This window comes from Mauremys reevesii, linkage group 18 (assembly GCF_016161935.1).
Source record: "Mauremys reevesii isolate NIE-2019 linkage group 18, ASM1616193v1, whole genome shotgun sequence".
In the NCBI taxonomy this organism is placed as follows: Eukaryota; Metazoa; Chordata; order Testudines; family Geoemydidae; genus Mauremys; species Mauremys reevesii.
In genome coordinates, this window is record NC_052640.1 from 17375150 (window position 1) to 17402994 (window position 27845).

At 37.2% G+C, this 27845-nt stretch overlaps 1 protein-coding gene and 1 long non-coding RNA gene across 4 annotated transcripts in view; both read right to left on the reverse strand.

Moving 5' to 3' along the window:
- Window positions 1-1909: 1909 nt before the first annotated feature.
- LOC120386133 lies at window positions 1910-5720 on the reverse strand. 2 transcript variants are annotated; one of them, XR_005589546.1, is made up of 3 exons: window positions 5496-5720; window positions 4570-4808; window positions 1910-2216 (listed from the first exon to the last, which is right to left on the reverse strand). It is a non-coding gene; the product is annotated as an uncharacterized LOC120386133 (long non-coding RNA). The 2 variants fall into 2 exon arrangements; XR_005589545.1 differs by lacking the exon at window positions 1910-2216 and adding an exon at window positions 3569-3960.
- Window positions 5721-7268: 1548 nt separating this feature from the next.
- The window catches only part of MAPK1 (mitogen-activated protein kinase 1), a 49998-nt gene continuing 29421 nt past the window's right edge, over window positions 7269-27845 (reverse strand). The window contains exons 4-9 of one of the 2 annotated variants that reach the window (XM_039505059.1): window positions 25357-25473; window positions 23124-23238; window positions 22014-22145; window positions 16636-16745; window positions 15045-15172; window positions 7269-11472 (exon numbers count right to left, since the gene is read on the reverse strand). In XM_039505059.1, coding sequence (XP_039360993.1) covers window positions 15056-15172; window positions 16636-16745; window positions 22014-22145; window positions 23124-23238; window positions 25357-25473 — 591 coding nt within the window. In that variant the 3' untranslated portion in view covers window positions 7269-11472; window positions 15045-15055. Of the gene's footprint in view, window positions 11473-14585; window positions 14777-15044; window positions 15173-16635; window positions 16746-22013; window positions 22146-23123; window positions 23239-25356; window positions 25474-27845 lie in introns of those variants that run through there. The other variant, XM_039505060.1, reaches the window with a different exon arrangement.

Below are 27845 nucleotides of genomic sequence, written 5' to 3' on the forward strand. Positions count from 1 at the left end.
CCAAAAAACCACTGTACTTTGTGGCAGACTTTATTGTCTCACTGACACCACCAATAACTTGGCCAGATATGTACATGGTAATTTGGTTTACAACTCTACTCCAAGGCACTTGGAATACTACACTATTTAAAATGCTATTAGCAGCAAATATGAAAAAAGTGGGGGTGGAAAGAGGGAGGGAGGGATGGAGGTAGGCTTAGGGTGGATTCTATGGAAGCTAACAGGTTAAAACTAAAAATTTCTCTAGAAAAATAGTTTTCAGATGCATTTAAAAGTAGTGAGGAAGGATGTGCGGAGGCAGATGTCTAGGGGGAGCAATTTCCACACCCTAGGAGCTGCTACAGCAAAGAAATGATCATGAACTGACCCTTTGATACAAATAGCAGAATTACAAGATGTAGGAAGTGAGGAGAAGATACAATCTCTTTCCCGCTCCCTTTAGAGCAGGGCATCAAGTGAAAACAAAAACACCCATCACATAGGAAAATTACACAGGACTGCCTTGCTACATGGCCAAGCAAGTCAGGAATAACTGGAAACAAAGGGGTGGAATTATATAGCAACAGAGAATTCACAAACAATCAAATAGTTACTTGGCTGAAAGAACATCACCTCTGTGATGGAGAGTCATGTTCCTTATTAGCAGGAAACCGGATGCTCAAGCTGTTTATGCGAGGGGCTATTTATTGGTTCAAACGAAGAGAAGTGCAGGCATTGATCACTGAAATAAATACTCACAACTACTGTGTACAATTATTCCTTTGGGTAATTCTAGGCTCTCAGAACTTGAGATAATTCCTAGGCACTCCACATTGCCTGTGCATTCTCCTCCAGTATTAGTCCAACTGAGCTTGTTTGCCAGCTTGTTACAATGTCCCATGATCTTTTACAGCCCCACTACCTATAGGTTTGGAGTCTAGGTTTAATGCAAGTGGAATCCCAAAGCAAAGAAGAGCAGATTCCCCCCTCTTAAGGTAAATCCAAGGCCCACCAGTGCGGGGCCTGGCCTTCTTGCAGAGGAAAGATGGGTAGATACAGGTCTGGAGAAACTCTACAGACCCATTAATAAAGTTTGGTAGCTACCTTAAGACAGTTATACCAGGAGAAACAAATTTAAAATAGCACCAGAAGCCACCACTGTGTGCTGTTAAAAACACTATTAAATGGTACTAGCAGCTCCCTAAAACCAAACAAAAAATGACAGGACACACTCTACCACAGTTGTAATAGCCTGGAGAGACTATCAAACCAACATAGTCTGCTCTGGGGACAACCAACAAAACAATTGGAAGGCAACTTTTAAAACAGAATTTGCACAGTAATTATTATTTCCACTACTAACTGCATACAGAATATCTTTGTGCTTTTGGTACCATACCACTTATTGTCACAAGGAGAAAACCAGTGATTAAGTTTATCACACTTGAATCATGCAGACCTTTGGAACACTAGAACACCACATTATGCCTGAAGGAATGTGCAGTGAAACATGTCAGCAATTCAACTGTAAATAGTCTAATACAGTTCTCCTAAAATACCACCTTCCCCAAGCTACTATTTTCAATGACAGAAAAAAAAAAATCTCTTTTACAGCTGAACTTAAAGTTATGACCTGACTATACCCCCACATTTGGCCACAGTTCCTCTTTCCCCATATGGAGCATCTTGTGACCTCATGTTTAGCTTCATAATGTTTTCCATAACAACCTACTTATAGCCAAGTTACTTGAAGTAAAAACAGAAAGCTATACCACTTATACTAGCAGAATTTAGCAAAACTCATCCAAATATTTAAGTTTAAAAAGTAGCCTACAAAGGATTTTTTAAAAATTTGGTTTATGAGTTGTTTTATTTCTTTATTTAAAGAAAGCCTGAAAGGCTTTTATGTTTTAATAAAAAGGCTGAAGTTTTTGCTTAAAAAACCCTAGGAACATGAGGAGTGTCAAGTTTGGTCTTCCTTTGGTTTTGCTGGTGAACATCCGAGAGGTCACAGAGATGTTTGCTAGTATTAATACCTTCAGCTGAAGAGGCACTTCCTTTACCAAATGTGTCAGTCACTGAAATGAAACAAGGGTCAGTAAAAAAAAAAAAAGGAAAAAAAAAGTTTTAAAAACAGTGACTAAAAATCCTTTACCTGATTGTTCAATTCATTTTTGTGATGTGTCTGTTTCACTAGTTCTCAAGTCAGTTCACTCCAGCCTAGACAGTCTGAATTTCTAATTTTTTTTTTTTTTTAAAATAAAGGTAGGGAAAAAAGAGTCTCTTTCAGGCCTTAATACATCATAATGAACCAAAAAAGGCACATGCCAAATCTTTAAGTGATCATAAATTCAAGTTTTAACATATTTTGCATGCTTTTATATTCCCTTTTTACCGTAAAAGTATGGTTTTCAAAGGTTCTATAACAAGCACTGTTGCTAGATAGGAAATGCACTGACCTTTCTTCTCTTGGACTTGTATTCAAGTCTAGCATTAGCTCTAATAAAATTAATGATAGCTGCAGTTCATATTCCCCACCAAGTAAATAAGATACAATTAGATGTCTATGCTAAAGAAATCCCCTGCCATCTGAGACAGAGACTAAGCTACCCTCCATCAAAAGAAAGGGCAATCCTACCAGATGTACAGTGGAAATAACTGTCAGTAAATACTAGTAGTATTTATTTCCATTTTAGAGATGAGGAACAGAGGGCAGATGAGTTGCTCAAACCCACACATCAAGTTCTATGAACAGAGCTAGAATCAAAATTCTATGTTCCCATCTCTATGATCTGTCCACTAGATCAAGCTGCCTCTATCTGGGACAAGTTTTCACTGCAGTAGCTTTAAGCTGTTTAAGTTTCTATTGCTATTCACTCTTTCACCTACCCAATAAAACATTAATTTTACAACAGTGCCAGTTAAAGCATCTGTGGTTGCATGGTCTGCAGTGGCATCACATCTACTAAAAGTTGCCCTTTGACAGCCCAGCCTACAGTTGACATCTGCCAGGGCTAGCTCCACCAAGTGTGGTGGTCAAAGAATCTATCATTTATACAAACAAGAAAAACAATTTACTTTCTGTGTCTGAGACAGCCTGGACCATGCCAGTGTTGTGATTTCTCAAGAATGATCAAAACAGACTAGTAGTGTAGGAGACATTAATGTATTTGTGTGTATGTGTGTGTGTGTATATATATATATACACACATACATACACACACACACACACGTGTGATCTTGGGTCCAATTATATCTTTCTGCATGGAGGGGCATGATAAGAGTTTGAATGTTAACCACATGAAGAATTTCAAACATAGAAAGTTCCCAAATGTCACTCAGCATGCATGCTGCTGTGTCTCTTCACATTATTGATGGATCACAAAGCATTCTTTGCTTCCCAAAGCCTCCATTTCAGAGCTTTGTGACACCTTGAGGAACGTTATGCTGTTTTTAACTATACTTTTCAGCTACATAGTGTGTGATCTAGGAGGAATCTGAAAAGCTATTTTGTAAAAGCTTTAGCTACCATCTTTACCAAGATGAGTCCCAAACCATCATATAAATTCCCCCTTTAACAGAAGTGGGAATCCATCAAAATGTCTTTAATGCAGTACTAGTGGAAAACAATTCACCACTATTCAGAGTTTATAAGTGTTACAGCAGAGGCTATTCTGGCACTTGGAGAAAGGATAACTACTTACCAACAATCTAGCTAGAGTTCTCTGAATGCGAAATCTCTGCAGATCCCCACGGTAGGAATTGAGTGCCATCTCTCAAGTCTTGGAATCATTCAATACACTTGTGGGTCTTAACTGCAGATCATAGTATTCTGAGGCGATAATAGCCTGTGGCCCCAAACGTCCTCAGTTTCTCTTTGTCTGTTTGATATCTAGGGTGAAATTCTAGTCCCACTGAAGACAATGAGAGTCTTTCCATCTACTTTAGTGGGGACAGGTTTTCACCTTTAATCTTAAAATGCTGAAAGAGCATGGAGCAAAAAGATAGGTCAGTGTGGCTCTGCAGAGAACCTTCACAACACTCACTGCATAACTAGTTCTGAGTTCTCTGCAAAGTAAACTTTTCTTTTCCATGTAAAAGCAGCAAAGAATCCTGTGGCACCTTATAGACTAACAGACGTTTTGCAGCATGAGCTTTCATGGGTGAATACCCACTTCGTTGGATGCAACCACGAAAGCTCATGCTGCAAAACGTCTGTTAGTCTTTAAGGTGCCACAGGATTCTTTGCTGCTTTTACAGATCCAGACTAACACGGCTACCCCTCTGATACTTTTCCATGTAATTATCTCTACTGATCTCTGCTGTAGAAGATTGGTAAACTGTAGAAATCCTTTAGAGGAGGGCTGGTGAGAGCTTAACTGAATAGAAACAGGACTGCCCTTCCAAAAATAAGCCCCCAATCTGGCTCTAACATTAAGAGAAATGTAAAGAGCCTCCTGCCAAATCCTTTTGGGGAAGGGAGTTCTCCCCCAACCCGTAGCCCCTCCAGAAAGGTGGCTGAGAGCTCTTCAGAATTTTTTCGTCTGAAAGAGCTTGAGTGAGAAGAACATAAGCAAAAAAGTTTCTTACACATGGTCTTCATGGTCTTTTCCTTCTGAAGATGCTAAGGCTTTCCAGATGACTAGTTAAATATCCTCCCCTCTTTAGTCCAAGGTGACACGTCAAAGGCCATGTTCACAAATCCTAATTAGTAGATTTGTCCTTTGTCATGACAGTAGTGAAGCTCTTGCTCTGGATGAATGCCAGTGGGAAAGCTCACCCTGTTCTGGAATGAGCTAGAAGTCCTGCCTTTGCAGGTAAGATGGCAGCTGTAAAAATTCCCCAATAAATGTGTTAATCAATTTTATTAGCACAGCTCTAGCTATGAATATATACATGTAATGTCAGTCATTATGATTGTTAGGTGCTACTGGCACCTTATTTGGGGTGGGGGAGAACACCCTTCCCCAAGAGGAAATACAACCTTCTTGTGACCACGAACTAGTTCTGCACATCTTGGCATGTGAAGCTACAAGGACTGTTCGCAAAGCTACAAGGACTGCATGTAAATTGACTTGTCATACCAGTACCTCACACAGAACAGGGAAAAGCAAAGGGAAGAAGATGGGTCTTGAAAATGCAGAGGAAAATGAGAGGAGGTGGTTAGGAATTGAGCAGCCGTAACCATTTACGTAGTTGTCTATTACACACAGGCTACTCAAGATTTGAAATACCTAGAAGGGGAGCATTTGAAGTAGAAAGACTTTTCAGAATCTGATCCAGAGACTAGTTCCTCAGAGGCTAAAGTTCCCAACAGCAGTGGGAAATCCCCCAGTGAATAGGAGTGCTGAATACAAGGACTGCTCTGAATTCCAGAAATGTTGGAAGGTTCCATAATATTCCTACAACACATCACCTTCATCTGTTGAGTTGGCTTCTCTATCAGAACAGAGATGGATTTTGGATCCAAGTGTCCTACCTGAACTTATTGGGTCAATAAGTATGCCAATACTGACCTGTGAATCTGAATTGCTTGGAATTCAGGGAGGCTCTTTGCACCAAACTTTCCCATTGAAGGGTTTGTCTGCATTAGGGTGTGTCAGGATGTGTCTATAATCCTTTTCATATAATGAAGACAGATTCTGTATGTATGGATCAGGATCACGAATGCTCCGTCAAATGGCCTAAAGACTTCAAAATACTATTTTTAATAAAGAGGACAACCAGAGAAAATTTGAGTTTAATGGAAATAACCAAATTCTAATACTTTGATTTCAGATCAGAATCCAACTGTATTGAAGACACTGATCCTACTGATATCAAAAGGTAATCAAAGCTTCCTCAGAGGATAACTGAGCTTGTTAGCTCACTTACTGCATGCCTGATGAGTAAAACTTGTTCAAGCTGAACAGTCCTGAAGGAAATCCTTTCTAGGTATTTCAACCATCTGAAGTGCTGATTATAGACATCAGATTTACAGAAAAGATACAGCACCTCTGAATCTTTAACACTTCTTTGGGTCTTCCATCTAGTTATCTTGCTAATACAGAAAAGAGCAATACATTAAGATTTGATTTAATTAATATACTGCCTATTTCATCAGCCTACACTTCTAATTCTTCCCATTGCCTGACTGCAAATGGGACTTTACCTCTTGTTCCCTGGAACAGCACAGGGAGCATGCAGTAATTCTGCTAACTACTACTTATGGAGATTGTCTTGTTTCAGGCTCTCTGCTGACAGGCACCACTGCATATTTATACTCATGTTTTCTAAGTTATTTGCACAAACTAAAAACAAGAAACTGTTCAAGTGAAAGCTGGGATCCAGGAGCCGGTTCCATGCAGATTCTTTTGCTATGTAATCACAAAATACACTGTGCCATTACAGCAGGCCAGGTCTGCACTACAGAGTTATGTCGACAAAAAGCAGCTAAGCTCACACTGCCCTCACCAATTTCAAACCATAACCCTGACTCAACTCCCTTTTACATAGGCAAAACATTGATTTTTTTAATGTTAATAAAGTTAAACAGTATGATTAACAAAGAAAGATTAAAAAATAAAGCAGTAGGCATTAGGTTAACCAAAACAGGCTAAAGATAAGAGATCCGAAGGCAAATGGAATTGGAATGTAGTTACAACTCCTTTGCAACATGTCCATGATTACAAGCAGAATTACAAGCCTGGCTCTAATTCTACATGGACGCCAAAGAGTGGGATGCAAAAGTAACCTGGATCTGTTTTTCTTGTAACTAAAGTTAGTTTGAATAACTAGCACCCCAAAATGCTAGTTGTTGAATGTAACAACGAATTCCTCAGAGTGTCTTATATAAGTGTTATCATGTATTAATATCAAGTATCAAAAGGACTAAAGAATCCTCATACATTGGAATTTATTTGCACTACCATGTATTCAACATTTACTTGAAAGCCCCTGATGCCTTTTTAAGCAAGCATTAAATGAAGGTCTGCCTACTGGTGGGGAATTTATCCTATCAGCTTTTGGATGGCACAAGTTCTCACTTCAACCAGGTATGCAGTATTTATGTATGGGGGGGAAGGAGGGAGGACCCAAAAAACCCAAAGATCAGTTTCCTGTATATTTTTAAAGAATATTTTGATTAATGTAGTTATAGTCACCAGTTAAAGGGTTAAACTGATAACGTCAATTTTTAAATAAAATTGTAATAAGCTAATATGTATTGGTGGTTTGTAAAAAGGTAGCAATTAGTATTAAAAAGTGAAATTCCAGTCATTCTATATATGCACAATACTGTGCTACACTGGTAATACAGGGACGCAATTTAATGATTATCTTTGCATTTGTTTTTACAAGAGTCAGATGCCAGAAACAAACAAAACATTCAGTTAACTGATTTTTGAAAAAAATTATGTACGTTTACAACATCAAAAGAACCAAGATAAAATATAAACCTTTGCTACTTACAATTGTTCTATACAGATTAACCAAATCACAAAACTGTCACAATATAAATGTTTAATTGTTACAATATAATGAATAAGAACATACAGAAAATGATATTTATAAAATTTTCCTTTGTTTTGTCTTTTAAACCTACCATTGTAACTAAGTTTGCTATGCAGGACTTTTGGGGTACATGATTAAGAAGGCACCAACAGTACAAAGCAAATACAAAGCAGTTTGAGTTTTGTTTTTTGTTTTTTAAAAGAGTGTTCTACACTGATACAACACAAGAAAAGGCAACAATATAAGTAAATCCCCTTGAACCTTTACAAATTTGTTCTGGCTTTACAAAGATATTCCAACTTTTAAATTTCTTCCAATGCATCACATAGTTTTGATCCAGCACATGCTACAAGTATCATTGTAAGCTTCATTTTACTAAATGTACACTTTTCATTATTTTAGTGTGATGTATTTCAATCATCACCAACTAAACCATTTGAAAGACCAATGTGTTTAAAACTTATGCAAAAGGATTGTTCAGTGCCTTTTTTAAGCCACTGCATTTACAAAAATATTTCCCCTAAAATTTGGGATTGCTTGAAGACATTGCTGTACAAATATAAAAGTACTATGCAAGGGACCCAAATCATGTGCGTACCTGTATGTCTGCAGGGACATATATTTATACCATATCACTGGCTGTAAAATCAATCAATAAGTTTATCAATAATCAGGGGGCTACATAAACTACACTAAACATAAGCAAATATATTAATAAAAGTTTATATCTACGGTATAGTTATTCAGCAGATTCTGTGAGACATGGTATAAATATACTGTAGCACATTACAGCGGCAGCAATAACAGGTTTTTCCCTCATTTATTCACTAAAGATAACCATGCTTAACTCATCTATGGTTTCATTTGGCCATATAATCATACCCAGCTCCTGAAAGCAAATAGTGCATTACACTGTTCACCCTGTACTGTGGATTGCACACTCCAAATCTAAAATATTGATATGAGAAATTTTGATGCCAAAGTCATGAAAGCAGAGCTCAAAAAGCTTATCACCAGAGCCACCAAAACAGAATTTTCTTGTATTACATGTTTATGTATTTGCATTTCTTTATCTATAAAGGTTGGAATGTTTTGATAGTTCCGTTTACATTCCTTATACGAAAAATGTCTTTACTATTAATAGGCATATCATATGTGTCACATCAATAACAATATGCCTTTCAGTTCTCTGCTAGTCTATCGGAATTTCCAGAAATATAATCTACAAATACACAGAACAGGCAAGGAAAATCAAGCATGAAGTGATGAAATAATTCACATAACAGTGTTGTTATTATAGGCACCTTCTTTTAAAATATTCTCCAACCTGACAAAATCATGCTTCTGCAGTTGAGGCAATGAGTTCAACTCAACATCATTCAATGACACTTTGATGAAAGCAGTTAGTGGTTTCATGCCAATCTGATTCAGCAATAGTAGCTAAGGAAGAAAGCGCCAAAGCACCAGATGTTAGTAAATCAAACCCAGGGTTTCTCTTTTTTAGAGATGCAACTTGACAGTAAATTTGTAATGCAAAAAAAAAATCTAATATTAAAAAGAAAATGGTTAAAAGATGAATGGTAGAAGGGGTGTATGAAATAAGCTGCCAAAGCTCTTCCTTAATAAATTAAAGTTGAGTTGTTGCAAACTAAATGTTTCAATAACAGTCTTCTTTCCATATTTTCCCAAATCAACTCCTGTAGTGACCATGATCATCCAAGTGTCCAAGCATCTAGATATAGTTTAGCTTTTAGAAACTGGGCAAGGAAAGTATTTTGGTAAAGATATAATGCGTAGAAACGTCGAAAGAGATTTTTACACTAGTATCAACAGTCAAGTGCAGTATTGTAGAAAAGTTGTTAGCATAGGCTCTATACCAGCAATTCAATGATCAACTTTGCAATGTTCTGATAATGCTCTTAATATATATTGTATGCAATGAAGATATTAATGGACCACAGGATTTTTCTAACAGAAAATGCCCTTTGAAGATGAATCCTTGTTTATTAAAAATTAGTTTTGGCAGACTAACAACACCTACAACAAATGAAAATTCAGAATTTTATATCTGATAAGCACCCTTATAAACTGAGAATCTAAGTTAATGGCTTTCTAAATTATCTTGAAAAGCAGACAGAGAAGTGCTATGAGGAAGCCTGGGATAACATACCAGCAAGCATCCTTATATACACACTATAGTAACAAACGGAACCTGATTTCCATTCAAACACATTATCCAAAAGGAAACCAAAAACTAATTCTTAATATTAATGTGAAGATATAAGATTTAAATTTATTTCCATGAATTACAAGTGCATTTTGTTCATATTAGCAGGCAGTCTTTATACAATCCATTCTTCACTGCTGCCAAAATAAAGTGAGAAAAGACAGCAGAGAAATGAAAAGCTAAAAATAAACTAGTTTTCCTAAGTTATTTGTTGAATAGCATTTCAGTTGAACACAATTCAGAGGTAACAATAGATTTTTTTTCAATCATAGGCATGTGGCACTTAGACAATCATCTTTGCACAGAAAGCTTTAACAGTCATGCGAGGGCACAGTAATTATTTTAAACAAGGCAAGTTTCTCACCACAGAGAGCAGTGGGGAAAGAAAAGGAGGCACTGCACTGGAACAGAACATCTAGGAAACTCCACATCATACAATTTCAGTAACAAATACTTGAAAATATCATTAAAAGGTATACAGTTTTAAACATCATTTAGTGCTAGCTTTGTTTGGCTGTCCTAACTCAGCATTATCAGAAAAGTTTGATAGTACTTGACAAGAGAACAGTACTTCACGTCACGAGCTCACGGAGGCTTGATTACAAATCATTATAACGTAGGTTGCAAGAAATTAACTTGAGATGCTGACGTGCAGTAGTAGCAAAAGTAAATTCAAACTTTCTCATTTAAAGATGCAGTGTTTCTCTCAGCAAGAACCCTGAATTTATTCATTAAATTCAAATGTTATATAAACTAATCACCCTCATTTGAAGTGTTTCATTGGTATATATAGTAAGTAGACTGAGTTTAGTAACAGCACATTTTGGTTTCTCTGCTTACTAATGTATATGGATGCCTTCTACTAAGGAAAACATTCATAATAAGGTAAATATGCCATTGTGGTGTTTATTAATTTTTCAACACACAGTGAATAAATATATTAGTGAGCTGCCACTTTCATTCTTTTTGCATAAATCTCGTAAACACTACATATAGCATGAACTTTGGAAGTACTATACCTCCAGAATGGTACAAGTATCCACGATCTTTTTAGAAAAGGCAGGGGAAATTTAGGATTTTTTTCACTACATAGGAAAAAGTGTTCTAGATGGGTAGATGAATTCTGTTAACTAAGTTGTACTCCTAGATATTCACTAATATGCTGTGTAGAATTTTTTATGTACAGAATAAGAAACCTAAATAAGTGCATAAGCAAGATTAATGCAAATGTGGCCTATGCTGTTATCTGTAATGGCGTATATATGAATGAGTTCCCATTGTGAGTAAACGGTTACTGTATAAAGGCGAAGTGCAAAAAAATTGGGATGTCACTGACTTAAAGTGCCCTGAATAGTAGCTTTCCCTAAAAAATGCCAGTGACTTCAGTAAAATCAGAAAAACACAGTTCATGGTGCAAACTTCTATGGGTTAATGAGTTATCTGCTTGGTTAATGATACAGGAGTGAAAGGAACTACTGCATCTTTCAAACCAGAAAGCAAGCAGTTAAAGTATGGTCAGCAGTGGGTGCACTTATAGTACAGTACTGCAACAGGTTAACAATGGGCATTACAGATAGGACTGTCAATAACAATTCTTCAGACTTAAAGAATTAATTGAAAGCATAAAAAGCCAAAACTACCAGTAACTGCCCTCCTGAATGGCTCAAAGGAGTTAGTGGATAAGCTGAGATAGGCCATAAGACATGACCAAGGATACAAGAACTGGGAAGAGGAACAGCAACGTTTGAGCATGCCCAGTCCTTTAAGTCCTTGTCCTACAAAAAAACAAAACATGTTTTAATGAAGGAGATCTGAACAAGAAATTGTAATTTAAGATAAGAAAAATGACCAGTGTTTCTGTATCTCACATACATGAATTCGGACTGACAAGTTGCAGCTAATCACAAAAGTCAAAGGCAGCAGTACCAATATATTCATAAGATTTTCAAATCCCACCCTCTTTTGCCCATGTTCTACAGAAGATCTCCTGGTGTTCAGACAAACTGTCTAAAAGAGAAAATTTTCAGAACTCCTAATATGAATTGATTTATTACCCACAGGAAACATACTAAACTACCAGAAGGATGTTCTAGATTGCTGTACCTGAGATGCAAAAATATTTACAAATAATGAAAGATTAAGAGAATTGTATTTCCGTACCCTCAGATCCACCAATCCAAACTGATGGAATCTTACTATCAGTACTAAAAACAGAATAGGGAGGGAGTTCAACAGGAACCAACGTTCTTAAAATGTATCACCTAACTGGAGGCAAAGCTATCCAGCTTGCAGTACTCAGTTAAAAGGCAAATATGGGGAAACTATAGTTCTGCTGAGTTCTTTTAACAAGCCATTGCCTTGGTGGAATTTCCTAACATTTGCAGGACAGTCACCTGTGTAAATCTTCCTCAAGGAAGTCTAGCATGTATAGTAGAGAAAAGAGTTGACTGACTACTACACAGGAAGAAGCTTTTTTCAGGTAACTGTACATTCTTTTGAGGACTGAAGAATATCAGCTACTTTTATATAGGCTGTCAATGCCAGAGACCAGGCTCAAGACAGTAGACTTTGAATCTCAGAAAATACTGTAGGCTTGAGAGAGAAATTTAGACTCATCAAGACCACATACATTAATTACAACAATGGGACTGGATTTGTCTTTCTGAATCATCCTTACCACTTGGCAACAGATGCACAGAAACAACTGTACAGGAAAGATGCCTCTCATTGCCACTGCCACAGATACTTGCTGGAAAATATGCAGTTTAGTGCTAAGATTGGATGTAAAAACTCTAAAAATGGGAGAAATCCATCTGGTTGACAAAGCAGAGAAAACAGGAAAGAGAGATCCAAGGGAATGGAGTATCATCGTGAAGTTTAAACCAACTGCTAGGGGGTGAGCTTCACTAGAAACTTACGTTAAAACAACGGTGAAGAGTTGGACCTGCTGACAATGCTGATCATGATTGACTGGTCTGAGTGATCAGTCAGCACTGTATAAGCTTATTGTGATTATATTACTAGAACTAGCTGATGTTCATTATCATGTCAGCCAACTCCATTGGTGACAAGTCCTCAGCACCAATAGGTGCTTCTGGTCCATGGAGGTATCAAGTTGCATTCCTCCCAACAGTGGGCAGTCTTGGTGACCAGATTCCCACTTTTTCTCCTTCCCCCAACTTGCTGATAGAAATCAATTCCTATCATAGGAATTATACAAGGGCTGTTTTTTCTACTTGCTATTTCCTGGAAGTAAAGACAACCCTCATTATCTGAAGTTCCAGGACACTGGTTGAACAAGAGACCACATTCCTCTGAGTTCCATTGATGCTATGAAAAGTTTCAATATTTAGATTACCCATTTTGCCACTAAAGCGCTCTCTCCTCTGTACAACACTCTGAAAGAGGCTCTATTTCAGTATGCTTCTCAGTGACAGCCTAATTAGTTGGCTTGACTCTTCTGCCCATATAGACAGAATGGCGCAGCAATAGTAGGCTGAAGTAAAGCTCAATAACGTTTTTCTTAAATTTTTCCTATGAAGACATTTTAATTAAACTTTTTCCATAGAAGCAGAGACCTGTATTGTGACTGCCTCTCAGGAAGAACTAATTTGCAGAATGTGGAAGGGAGACTGGCATCATTAAGGTCTTGGAGCCACAAGTCTTTAGTTTTATTGGTAGTGAAGCCTGACTTTTCATAAAAGCGGCAACCCATTGAGGATAAATTAATCTGAAGACACACAAATCTAGGTTTAAATAAGGCTATTTTAACAATTTTAAAGGTATAAATGCTAGCTATGTTAATATAGTAAACAAAAACTAGAAGCCATTAAAAGAACAAATTTCAAAATAAATTCTGTTGTACAATTGTACACAAATAACTGCCTATTCAAGCTAGTGACTGTGGTGGAAGTTAGCTTGGTTTGGAGTATAACAGTCTACATTTCCACAAGTCTCGTCACTAAATTCACACACACACACACAGTTCATGAAAATGATCTGGATCAACCATGCTGGAAACTGAAATCCTATTTTCAGTGCAGATAAAGCACTGGTTGTGGCAGAGAAGCCAACAATCCACACGCTTCCCTGAATCCTGACCAGCAGGGACTCCCTCTATGGATAAGGATAGTGCTCAGGCTCAATAAATCCTTGGCCTCTCTTTTGAGGCTACCAACAAGGATGCCAGTTGTGGTGGACAGCTGTTGAACTGGATTCAGATCAATACACTCAATTTTACATAGAAGCACAGAACAGACAGTTTGAGCTGTATTCACATGTTTGATCCAGAGGTAAGTTTGTTTCTATTCCACTTCCACGAAACAATCCAAATCTTCATGGCCTATTTAAAAGTACTTTAAATTATCAGCATCACAGAAAAGTTTTAGTCAAGGATTCTCTGAGTAAATCTGAATAATTTTGCAGGAAGTTGAGACTTGTAAATTTCAGGGTATCTAAAGAAAGTTTTACATCAATATACTTTACGCCTATTTAAAAAAAAAAAAAAAAAAAAAAGGATCATTACAAAATAAGTCCAGGCGAGGAAAGATGTAGATAAAGGAGAGTAGGCAAGACTTTATAAGCAAGTTACACATGAGGTGGATTGTTCCTGCAAATTTCAGTTTGTTTTTTTTTGGGGGGGGTGGGGGGTTAATGTATTATTAAAAATTGCCAATGGAGAGAGTGAATAGCAATCAGCACAAAAGTACTTCAATCTTAATGATTTATACAGTCTTCTTCTAATCAAAATGAAAATATAAAATCTTTTAGATGCCTTTGTGAATTATGTACTCAAATATTTTGGAGGTATTTTTAAACAAATTGGGATGACTATCAATAAAACGTTCTTGTTGTGTTTAGGTCAATGATTTCTCCTCTTTACATTATATTACAACAACGGAAACATTACATGTTTATTTTAAAATAGAAACAATCTAGAACAAGATTTTTAAATATCTTAAGTTTACATTGATATTATGTTTTAAGAGATCTTTTGAATAACATTTGAGTATCAGTGCTGCCATAGTTTTTGTTCAAGCAAGCACCATTTCAATTTCACTGTCCCTCTTCTAATGTAATCTACAAATTAAATAAAAAGCATGTCAGAAATTGCTTGAATTCCCAGTAGGCATTTTAACATTGCAGAGAAAATTAAACCCATTTCTTTAAAACAGTATGGCTGAGGTCAAATCAGTACTTTAAAAGCAATAACTAGATGTTAAGGGGTTGCTTTACAATAGTAATGAAATGACAAGCTATGAGTTTTGCGTTAATGATAACTACATAGAGTTCTATCATTCCTCTTCATCTCTTTTACATGGTTCATTATGATTATGGCGTTATGTACCTATGCACAATTTAAGATCGATATCCTGGCTGGAATCTAGCAGTTTCCTCAAAAATTAGTTCTTTCAGTTTTTCCTTCGGCAAGTCATCCAATTCCATGTCAAACTTGAAAGGTGCTTCAGCTACAGGCTTAAAAAAAGACAGACATTAGTATTTTTTTTAAAAACAGAAAATGTTAAGACAGCAAATAGTCTGAAGTGGGTAGCACAAACGTCTCTTGATTAATTTTTATATACCAAGATTTAAATAATTTCTTCGTGAACAGCTATTCAAAACTTAAACCATACTGAAATATCTGAGTAAGTGAAAGCTTGTAGCTGAGTAGCTACCTGAAGACAAATTACAGAGAGACACTTAACCTTCCATTATAAACCTAATTTTGACTTTCACTCTGCCCTACGTCACCAAAACTAAACTAATCTTTCTGAAATTTCACTGGCAAGGTCTTATGCCAAGGTAGACTTTTTTCTGGAAAGTCTTAAGGCAAATCTCAGCTACCTTGTTTCCCACCCCCACGCCTAGGAGGCATGGTAGTTCATTATGGGATAATAGTTCATAACAGGAGTCTTAGGTCTTTTTTCCTACTGTTTACCCAATGTTTTTCATTTTACATCTAGAGAACGTGACAACACAACTGAAAAAAATCTAAAATAAATGAAAGTGGGAAAGTCATAGGAGAAATGAGATTTCAAAAAAGTTAATCCAACTTTTCCCAAGCATTAAATATAAATTCTAAATTAGGATTGAAGTTAAATAGATATTACATAATGAAAAGTTAGTAATACAATATTTCTCTAAATACAAGCAAATTTGCTTTTATTATAGCAAGATTAAACCTGCAAATATACTACACACACTATGAAATGTGCTCACAACCAAGGCACCATCCAATAAGACTTTCATAGTAAAATGAGTGAAAGTAACAAAAATCTAACAGTCCTTTTGTTGCTTTTAAATTTTTTGTTTTGTTTTGATAGAAAGAAATACAGACACTACCTTGAAGGGGAAACTTTAAACTCAATTTGCAAGTACTCAACTAAACAATGAAATAGCAAGGGATTTAGTTAAGTGTCATTTATGGCTCTGTTTCTGTAACTATACTTTAACACAAGCCCAATATAATTTTAAATTTAGGGTTTGATTTGTCAGACAGGGTTTTTCCGTTGTCTAATAAAATCATGCCTAAGTGTGACCAGACTCATGTAGTATTTAAAGATTTCTGACAAACTTTCAAATTTAGGTTCCCAGAATTAATCTACTGAATCCATACTAAAATCCCTAAACAAATATGCAATTTAAAGTACCCACACTGTAAAATTTTAGCTTAACTACATTACTCGCTATTTATCTGCAACCAAATATGGTTGTTCTAAAGGCCCAAAGGGAACTGCAATTCAAATATTTCCTGGTATAAGCATTGCGATTTTTTTATATACACAGTGTACACACAATTGTAACAATTTTTAATATAGAACTGATTTATATAACTATTGGCAATTTTTCAAGATCCAACTATACAAACTGTATCCTTAAAAGGGCTTCTCTGATTTCTTGTACAATCATCTACAATATTTATGTTAAAAATCCTTTACCTCATCACTTGGATCATAATACTGCTCCAGGTATGGATGGGCCAAAGCTTGCTCCACTTCAATTCTCTTGTGAGGATTAAAGGTCAACATTTTATCCAACAAATCAAGTGCTAAGAGGAGAAATAATTTTTTTAACGAAAAGTCAACATATGCTGAAAGTTCTATTATATTAAAAATAATACAATCACTGGTATTTGAGGTCTAACACAAATATTGCCCTTTGTTTTAAATGCTAATTGTAGTGTGAAGATGTTTCAGCTTACCCATAATAGGAGCAGAAGACTAGCCAATGTAGTTAACAGGAATGCCAAAATTTTTATTTTATTACCCTTTCCATATCCTCAAGTTCCTATTCTCTGATCATTGACTTCCTGTTCAAATTGAGAGATCTCAGAATACATTAGGTTTGCAATATTCATAATCCCATAGGCCAGTACTAGAATAAGGAATAAGAGGGATAGCCGTGTTTGTCGCTTTTTACAGATCCAGACTAAGAGCCCTGTGGCACCTTATAGACTAACAGACATATTGGAGCATAAGCTTTCGTGGGTGAATACCCACTCCGTCAGATGCAGAAGTGGGTATTCATCCACAAAAGCTGCGTCTGATGAAGTGGGTATTCACCCATGAAAACTTATGCTCCAATACTTCTGATAGTCTATAAAGGTGCCACAGGACTCTGTCGCTTTTTACAGAATAAGGAATGTATCTCTAGGGATTCAGGAAGTCAACTTTATTCAGCACTGAATCCTTGAAGTCTTCCCTTCTCCGACCACCAATGTCTTAGAAGCACAGATCAATGGTTTTATGGACTTTACAAACCTAGCACATTCTGTACCGCTCAGAGTGAGTGCAAAGTCAACGAACACAGAACAACCACTGTGGAGACATGCAAAACAAAGAGATAAAAAAACCTGGGTCTTAACTATAAATTTCTTCTGTAAAACAGTATGTCTGAATTCTGTATGTGAGTGGGTCCTAACCCTGAAGGAATGGTAAGGCAATTAGAACTGAATTATATGGCAGGCAACATTAGAAATTCCTACCAACTGTATTTCAGACTAACTTAAATAGCTGGTGAAACTATAAAAACTGGTTGTTAATCTAAATACTAGTCCTTTGGTAACACAGGCCCAGCGTGCTTTCCACTTATCCAGTTTTCTTCTCAAAACTATGGTTCTGAGTCTTGATCTGAGGGTGAACCAGGAATTGACCAACATTGGTTCAATGAAAAATGTACATGTAATGACCAAATTTTTCTCATAATTGCTCTGGCAATTATGTGTATGTGGGATGTAACTAGCAGGATTCAACAATAGGGAGAGAAAGAATCAAGTAGTCTTTCTACAAAACTCATTTTAGGACTTTTACCAAATGAGTCAGATAAGTCAAGCTTAATATTTGGTAAACATATGGATTGAAAGATGTAGCAGTTTTGCTTATTTCCATGATTAGTGCATGTCAGCAATCTTATGAAGCATACTTTGAGCTCTAGTGAAGGATAGTTCCTTGTTGATTGAATGTCTCTCATATACATATAGTTTGTAGTTCATCTGGTCACTTTGTCATTAGCTACTTTCTTTCCTTTACACGGAGTGAATTGGATAGACTGAAGTTCAATTGCCCATACTACATCCAGGTTACCAACATTTTGGAGGATGTGATTAACTGGACCAACGTATAGACTCCTGAGTTGTACTAGGATACTGGACTAGAACATTTCTAGAGTTCCTTTGTGTATAATTGTCCTTGTGAAATATACCTGATCCACTACTAAGAATATTTAACTCAGACACCCTTCTGGCAAAAGTTAGGGGAGCTAGAGTCCACCTTCATAGGGGATTAGCGTGTACTTGTAAACCCAGACTTAAGTTCTAAAATGGACACAATCTCAACCAGCTATTGTGCTGTGTTCCATTTTAGGATCTTAGCCCTACACAGATGCCTGGAAAACGCTCTTTCCTGTACCATCTGATTATTGTATTCAGAGCTGTTAACCATAACCCACAGTAACTCAGTTTCCAGTTTGCTGACACTATCCCACAGATATTTAAGTCTGTGGTCCGGAGGGTTCGGAGGTTCATTCTGCACTCTGTGAACTTATGCTGAATCTAAGCTACATCCACAAGGATGCAACTGATTATTTCCTACCTTGCCCTCCAAATTTTAGAACCATGTCAGTTATCTGCCTAAACAAAAATCCTTGACTTTCCAATATTACCTTTAAAGTAGCTAGACTGCTAAACTTATGTAGAATGAGTCTGGATGGCAAATTGGTCTCAGCAGTGGCAAATACAACCATCAAGTTGTTTACCATTAAACACTTTTTTTGGAGCAGAACCTACCCTGCCTGGTCATTGTCAGATGAGGGTAACATCTCTTAATTTTAAGACTTTTTAAACTGGTGGAGACTTGGATAGCAGTTGCTATGCCGAGATCTGCCTGAGCCTGTGTTCCCTCATTTAAAGTAAATATTTATTTGCTTTGCTGTTTTGGGATGATGCAAAATGAGTATATCTTGGGGTCCTCTAGAATGGATATTATCCTTTGTAAGGTCTCATTCAAATCCTAGTCCCCTTGATTTGTGGATTACCTGCTCTACTAATCTGCTCTGTAGTTTAATCTGCCTTTTAGGACACAGTATTTCTTCTGCTTCCTGCATTAGAAACTGACTTATTCTTCTTGTCTGTTTACTTATATATCCTTGAAGTTGTCAGGTATGCCTGAAATCATGATAGAGCCTTGCTGCCAGTAGCTCCATCCTGTTTCTAATTCTTCTGTTCTTGTGATTGCTTCACATCTCTTGAACTGTGTGCAAGGTTAGCACCCATTGTTACAGTTTCCTTCACTGAGATTTGGGAGTGGAAACTGCACAATCTGCTGCTCTGAGGGCTAGTCTGAAGAGGAGTGTACTGGCAGTGAAGCAGCTATTCCTTTTTCCAGATGCTCTTAAGATGGATCCTAAAGGTCAAAATGAACCAATGAAGTTTTTTCAAGTGAAGAAATGCCCAGGGATGCTAAGGGAAAAAACTTCCGGCATCGGTGCATGTGGCAGGCACACACACCTAATATGGAATGGACTGAGCAAGTACTCTGAAGTTTTCTTCTTATTCTGTCAACGCATCTCTATCTTGAAAACACAAAACACAATACAATATTTAAGGTATTTTTAAGATGCCTATCACTTTGGTAACTAAGCAGTTCTAGGTCAGACAAAATCTGCCAATCTTATCAAACTGTACAATGATTTTGTGATATACCCAAACATCCAACAGGAACAGAGATGAGATTACCAAAATCCTTTTAATTTGTGACTTCCAGTAAGTTTAAAATTGAACTGGGGTCCCTGAGTTCAAATTCAATTCCAACACTTAGACAACTAACAATTTTAACTCCTTGATGATGGAAAATTGGGATTTCCATTTTATATATTGAAGTCAACTTCATTGCAACTAATTTTGAGAAATATGGACTGCTACAGCCAATGAGTTTAAAAAGGAGGTTGTCGTCATCATCATGTTCCTATTATGCCTTTGGCATTTAGGGCAGTGACAAAGCTCCTCCACTTCTGTCTGTTTCTGGCAAATCTTTCAATGGTTCCCCAGCTGTGCCCCAGGTTTTTCAGCTCGGCTTCCACAGCTCTGCGCCATGTTGTTTTCGGATGGCCTTGTTTTCACTTGCTTTCAGGTGTCCATCTTATTGCTACTCTGGTGATGGAATCAGTTTCCATCCAAAGAACATGACCGATCCATCTGCAGTGCCTCCTGGCAAGGATGGTACTCAGATCCTCTTGGCTGCACTGTGTCAATAGATCTTGATTTGATATTGTTCTGGGCCAAAAGATACGGATGATTTTTCTGAGGCAGGTTATATAGAATGAAGACTGTTTGGACATGTCATACTTTCTCATTCCTCAGCATTCTACACTATAAAGTAGTGTTGAAAGTATGCAGCTCTGATAAATCTTGAGTTTGGTTTTGGTGTTGTATTCTGATGATTTCCAGACTGTATATAAGCTCCTGAAGGTGTTCCTGGCTTTACTGATTTTGTTCTGGATGTCCTGGCTTGTTCCACTGTCCTGGCTGATGGTACTGTCCAAGTATGTGGATGTTTCTACACTGATGAGAACATGATCCTCTATCCGTACTGGTGATGGTGAGGCAGTATTAAAGGTCATGATATCTGTCTTACTGTGGTTGATTTTCAGTCCAATTTGCTGGATGAATGCATAGTGTCAAGTTTTTTTTCTTGTATATGGTGTTGGATATGTGATAGCAGAGAGACATCATCTGTGAAGTCCAGGTCTTCAAGGGATGAGAAGTGTGTCCATTTAATGCCCTTGGCATGTTTTCTGTTGTACACTGCATTACCCAGCTGAAGAGGAGCGCAGACATGACACACCCCTGACGGACTCCTGTTTTGACTTCAAAACTGAGCTCACTGTGATCAACACTGTAAAGCATGTAAAGTTGAAATAGAAGCTTTTGATTATGTTGATTATACGGAAAGGAATTCCATATGCCTGCAGAATGTGCCATAGGCTGGTCCTGTGAATGCTATCAAAAGCCTTCTCAAAGGCTATGAAATTTATGTAGAGTTGCTGATGCCATTCTAAGCTCTGTTCTATTATGTTTCGTAGAGTCAAGATCTGGTTTGTGCATCCACGCCCTTTCCAAAAACCAGATTGCTCTTTTCTGAGAATGCTATCAACTGCCTCTGATATATGCTGGACTATGATTTTACACAATACTTTGCTTGGCCAGATAAAAGTGTGATACCACACCAGATATTACAATCATGGAGAGTTCCTTTCTTTGATAGCTTCACTATAACCCCATTGGTCCACTCATCTGGCACTTTTTCCCTTTCCCAGACTGATGTAAATACAGGCGAGTCTCATCTTACACTGGGGTTACGTTCTGCTGTCAGCATGTAAAGCGAAAATCGCGTATAGTCAAAATTACATTAATGTAATGGTGGGCGGAATCGCCCGCACTACAGGTACAGTATTTAAATTGTTATTTTTCTCGTTTTTTGTTTTTGCCGACCGCACAAAGCTGAATTAGTGCATGTTAAATGTACGTAGGATGAGACTCGCCTGTAGAGGGGCCGGGATAGATACTGCTAATCCAGGATTAAAAAGGAGGTAAACGTTTATTAAAAAAAACCTAAGTGTCATGCTTATCTATAATTTTAAAATGAGATTTTTTTCAAATCAGTTTAAGCAATTTGTATGCCAAATTCTCATTAACTTTACTAGAAACTGGTGTACAAATCCCTGCGCAGTTCTGAAAATCCCACCATTAGTTGCTTTTTGTGCTGTTTTCCATCTTTAAAAAAAATCAAGACAAGTGTAATGGAGCAAAAATATAAAATACCTTTGGGGTCTGCATTTGGAAACAGCCTGTTCCATGGTACCTTATTTTTGTGTGGCAGAGAAAGCAAGTAGTTTCTGGCCTTTACATTGATTATACAATTCAAGTCTTCTTGAGAAGGAGATCCAAGTATACCTAAAAAATACAAAATAATTTCATTCATATGGAAAGTACATTGAAACAGCCACATTACAAGCTTTTGATGAGACTCAAAGATTTCTACTTTTACTCTATTACTGCTGCTCAGATTTATTTTTAGAAAAAGTGATAGATGAAGTAATTTGATATAAATAGCTTTCACAAACAATTCTGACCAAGTTTCATCCTCACCCACAGACATATTTTTATATTAGACTTGTATCAGTCTGTGATGGAAAACTGATTTTTGATCAGCTTATAGAAAAATAAGTGCTACCAAATATGAAATGAGCTACAGTTGAGTCTCAACAAGTGAACTAAAAATTAATCTACATTTTTATTTTGTAATATTCAATTTAATATCAATAAAATAAAGAAGAGATCATCTCTTAATTTTCCAGAGAAGTTATTTGAGACTTAAAAAAGTGGCTTGGACTGTTCACTTAGTAGAGCGATACTGTATGAACCCTTTATTATTATTATTACTACTACTAATTTATACATGTGATAGCATCGAGAGGATTCAATCAGGCTAGAGGCCCATTACTCTAGATACATGATGTGATTATAACAAATAATGGGAGGGAAGGGAGAGAGAGGGAACAAGGATAACAATAAAAATATCCCACATTCACATAAGCTTGTAACATGCAGAACTTCATGGTTCTAAACCAATTAAAAGTGTTTTCTGATATAAGTAAGATTTAGCTATCCTCAACTGCCCCTCAAACTAGGCTGGTCATTTCTAGTAGGCATCACAACAGAAGTATGTAGATGGAGAGAGTAGTGGTCTAGCAGAATATTTCAGGAAGAGTATTCCATACATATAATACAGTGGAAAAAAGCATGGAGACAGCTGTTGGAGAGGTGGATAAATGGGTGGCCAAGGATCCACCCATTTATGGTTGGTAGGGATCCAACAATGAGGTAAGAGACAACTGTGGAAACAGAAACTACTTTTTATAAAAAGCTTACCAAGGATATGGTTCAGCTGATCAAGGTAATGTTTTCCTGGAAAGATGGGTCTGTTGGAGAGCATCTCTGCCAGAATACATCCTACAGACCAGATATCAATGGACTTGGTATAACCCTGGGGGGGGGGGAGGGGGAGGAAAAAAGAAGCCCTTTTGATATTTCATTGTATAATTAACACAGTAACAGGTTATATGTGCTAAGGTACTGTGGTTTTGAAAGATAGGGAACTGGTGTAATTTAGTGATTTAGATGAGTCATGCTTAAGACATCATACTGTTGCATAATCATTCTTGCACAGCGAGGAATAAATCAAGCATTGTGTCTCTAAAATATGAGTGAAAGTAATGCTTTACTTGGAGAAGAAATTCACAATATTTCTTAATCCAAAGGGATTATCTCTCTAAATTTAGTTGTAGCTGTTGCCAAATCAGGTCGAGAACTGTGAATGCATTTTTGTGAATTCTAATTTCAGGGCCTGTCTACATAATAGATTTTAACATTTAGCTGTTATAGAACACCCTGTATCAGCAGATTGTACCAAGTTTGATTTTACCAAAATTGTAAGCAAGTTAATCCATTACATATCGAAATGTAAGAATCATAGTGCCCAGAAGCATGTTACACACTTCAAACAAATACACACATGGTCCTTTCCCCAAAGCTTCTACAATCTAAGTATTAGGCCACAAAATAGTTAAGAGTAACAAGTGTTTGGGATGTGAGTTGGTAAAAAGAATAAGAAAGGACAAAAAGTTACAAAAATAAGTTTACCTGGTTACTTTAGAGCATATATCTGGATAAGCCCCATAGTATATTTACATATATACAAAGAAACGTATAAATGTTTTGGGTATATAGAATTTTGTAAAGAAATCATGTGAGATATCTTACACAATTTAAAAATTAATTAGCAGACTTTTGGGAGGCTGAGGCATGAGAGGCAATAGGAAATTGGGAGGATATGGAAACAGATAATCAGACACAGCAGTTCTGCCTTGAAGTATCCTGTGAGGTGCTGATTATCAGAAGGGTGAGCGGCAAGGGTCCAGATGCTCTGAAGTTGCTACAGTTGAACCACCTGCTTCTGTGAGCCACTTGGAGAATTTTGGGTTTTGAAATACCAGCCCTTGATGGCTGCTAGTACTGGTGCAGGAGAGGTAATATGGGACAGTCTCCCCAGCTCATGGGGGAAGGGCACTGAACAGGTTCCACTCACACATCCCTACTTCACTTCTGCTGTGAGCCATGAGGGAAGTGTACCATTTGTTTACTTTGCTAGTGATCCTGACAGATTTCCAGGCTCTAGCCAGCTTCTGTTATGTTTCTTTTGCTGTGTATATAGGACCTAACCAGGTTAGTTAGACCTAACTCTCAGGTGCCTGCTTAGGAGCCCCCCACAAAATGTGAAAGACCACCTACAACCCTCTGCCTCTGGCACAAGCAGCTGGGACAACAGGTAGCCCAGATTTACCCAGATTACACTGTTACAAACGTGGCTGTGCAGCTTAGAAGGTGTGGGCAGTACACCATGGTTACTGGAAAAGTCCTCCTGCACAGACATATTGAATCACGTTAGCTGTAACCTTGTCAGATAAACATATCAAAGCCTGGTTATACTTAACATGGTTCTGTCTACAGTGTAAAGGAACTAATGTGCTAAGCAATTAAATTCCATGAGGAACGTGATATGTCCAAGAAAAAGTGCTATATGCGTATTTAAATTGGAATCTGGTAATCCTCCTGCTGTTAAATCGAAGTTCTCTCTGACACATGCTAACACAATTCTGGGAAACCTCTACTAGCAGTAAAACAGGTAAAAGGAGTAAGTGATAATTTGAAATATTTGGTTTTCAAACTTAAAACAAAAAGGAACTGAAGTCTTACGGCCTTGCTGCTGATATACCAAAATTCTAACAAACTCCCACCTAATCTCTTGGAAAACTAGAAAAAATGTGTACTAGACTACATATAAGCACTTCATATATAAAGCAGTACTGTATACATTAATGCAGGCGTTTGCTAGCCTGCACAAACAACCAAGTCAAACCCCTTAAACTTAAGATCATCTATTGCTTCTGGCAGTCTTCTTGGTGAAGACATCTCAACCACTATTTAAGCTGTTCAGCAGCCAGCAATGACATGAACAATATGATTTAAATGGAACTCTAGTGTAATACAAATCTAGGATATCTTTGTAGCATACTTTTCCTGTTGGTCCATCTACACTCCTTACCTTAGAATTCAACATAATTTCAGGTGCTCTGTACCAACGTGTGGCTACATATTCTGTCAGGAACCCTGTGTGATCATGATCTGGATCTGCAACACGAGCCAGTCCAAAGTCGCAAATCTGGTTTTAAATTAAAAAATAGTATTAGAAATACAAATCTTAGTGTTATAATTCACCTTAGTTACTACCCAAACTATCTTCTCTCAAGCCATTGTAAGGCTGTAAGCCATGCAATGATAGGGTAATTTTAACATGTAAATTTGTTTTCTCCACATCTAGAAAAATATATACGGTAGATTAAAAACCTAAAATTAATCTAAACAAAGAAATTATGAATATTTTGCATTCACATGCTGCCTGTCATTCAAAGATTTCAAAAGTGATTTATAAAGAATGAGTGTTAAGCTTCATTACTTCATTACGAGATAGGCAAGTATTCCCCAGATGAGGAAACCAAGGCACAAAAGTTCATTACTACTTGCTCAAGTCACACAATGAGTCTGTGGAAAAGCCGTAAATAGAACAGAAATTGACTAATTCCTGAATTTTAGGTGCAGGCCTATTCTTATCTTGTAGCTGGGTGGGGGGGGGGGGAGAGAGAGAGAGAGAGTGTGTGTAGTTGGATATCAGCCGAACTACTTCCTGCTCATTAATGGTTTTCTATGATCTATCTACTTCACACTGCAACTACCTTCTCTGCGCAGTTCAGTACTTCTATTTTAAGAAGCTATTGCCACCACAATGCAGTCAATGCAACAGAGGCATACTACTGAGCCATGAGATAGCGGTAGACTGGGGAGAATGTAGACTGCTGAGGGAGGAAAGAACTGCAAAAAGCTTATCAACCCTTTGGACAGACACACCAGGGTTGAGCCCCAGTACCTCTAGGCTTGGCATTTCATAGTCCCAGCACCTTTGGGCTTGCCACATCAGTTATGAAAGAAAAAAATGCTTGAGCCTCGGCACCCCTTTCATGACATATTAAGTAGTGGACACACCTAGATCACAACAATGAGAAGCAGCTCTTATCCACACTGACAAATTCAGCAAAAAAGCGGGAAATTGCTTTTGTCGATCCTCTAGTGAAGAGACCGTAGAAAGCTGAACTCTAACTGATGGAGAGACTCACAAGCCTTAGAAATGAGGGAGGTCACTCTAGGCACATTTTGAAAAGGATGGTGCCTGCTACAAACTTTCCCTTTTCCAAGGCAGGAGAGGAGAAGAAAAAAAAATGGTGAACAGGCCACTTTTTGTTTTTGTAAAAAAGAGAAGGGAAAATTTAGAGACAGACAGTTCTCTGGGAAACCAGCCAACTGCTAATGTCTATTATCTCACTGGGCAAGTGGCTGGCTCATTGAGTGACTTGAGATTAAGCCACATGAGTAAGCTTTCATTTCTCCTTCATGAGGAACAGTCTACAATATGGAACTGTCTACACAAGAAGTTTATCACAGAGGAACTTTCTCTCCATCAAAAAACCACTATGGCTATGGGTAGAATATTTCCTCCCAGAGAAACTAAGAAGATACAGAATGTGTACGATAATGAAACACAAATATAGACAAAGAAGTGGGATTTTTCCCTAGAATTGTTATAAAGGGATAATGATGCTGTATACTTAATTGTGAATTCAAGAAAAGGAAATGACAATTCCTTACTTCATATCCTGTAGTCAAAAATAGATTATGTAGCATCACATAGAAACTCAGGAGGCCTCATCAAGGAGAAACATTTCCCTCATCAGATGCAAAATATCAACAATAATCCTAAGAGTATTTATTCTATCCTTTATTCTGCTTTTCAATTTTCTGATGGAGGCTGATCCTTGACAATTTAGGTTTTTAAAATATAATTCTTAATCTAATCACCTACAAAATTTGCCTTTTGGATTATATCAAATGTTTGTAATAGGCTGGTGACATTTGGAAGTAAATAGTGAAGTATGTCAGGAGAATCACATATGGTCAGTTACAAAACACAAATTAAAATTACGCATTGTGGCACCACAATAAAGACCAGGGGTTCTCAGACTTTTGTACTGGTGACCCCTTTCACACAGCAAGCCTCTGAGTGCAACCCCCCTTATACATTAAAAACACTTTTTTATATATTTAACACCATTATAAATATTGGAGGTAAAGCAGGGTTTGGGGTGGAGGCTGACAGCTCATGACCTCCCATGTAATAACCTCGTGACCCCCTCAGGGGGTCACAACCCCCAGTTTGAGAACCCCGATACAGATCCTAAGTTCTCAGCAGTAAAAATAGAAAGGAGTTTTTCAAGTAAAAAAGTTACTAGTCAGGAAAAAAGAATAGCTGCAGCAATTGAAAGTCTCACTTTCATTGATTAGAGGGCCTTTGGTAAGACACTTGAGCAAACAGTATAAATCAATAGGATGATCTCCAAGAGAAAAGAAGTCCCCGTTAAGTTCAATGGCATGAGCTAAACTATATTTAAGGCCTCAATGAAGTTATTTTGCTGGCATAACCTG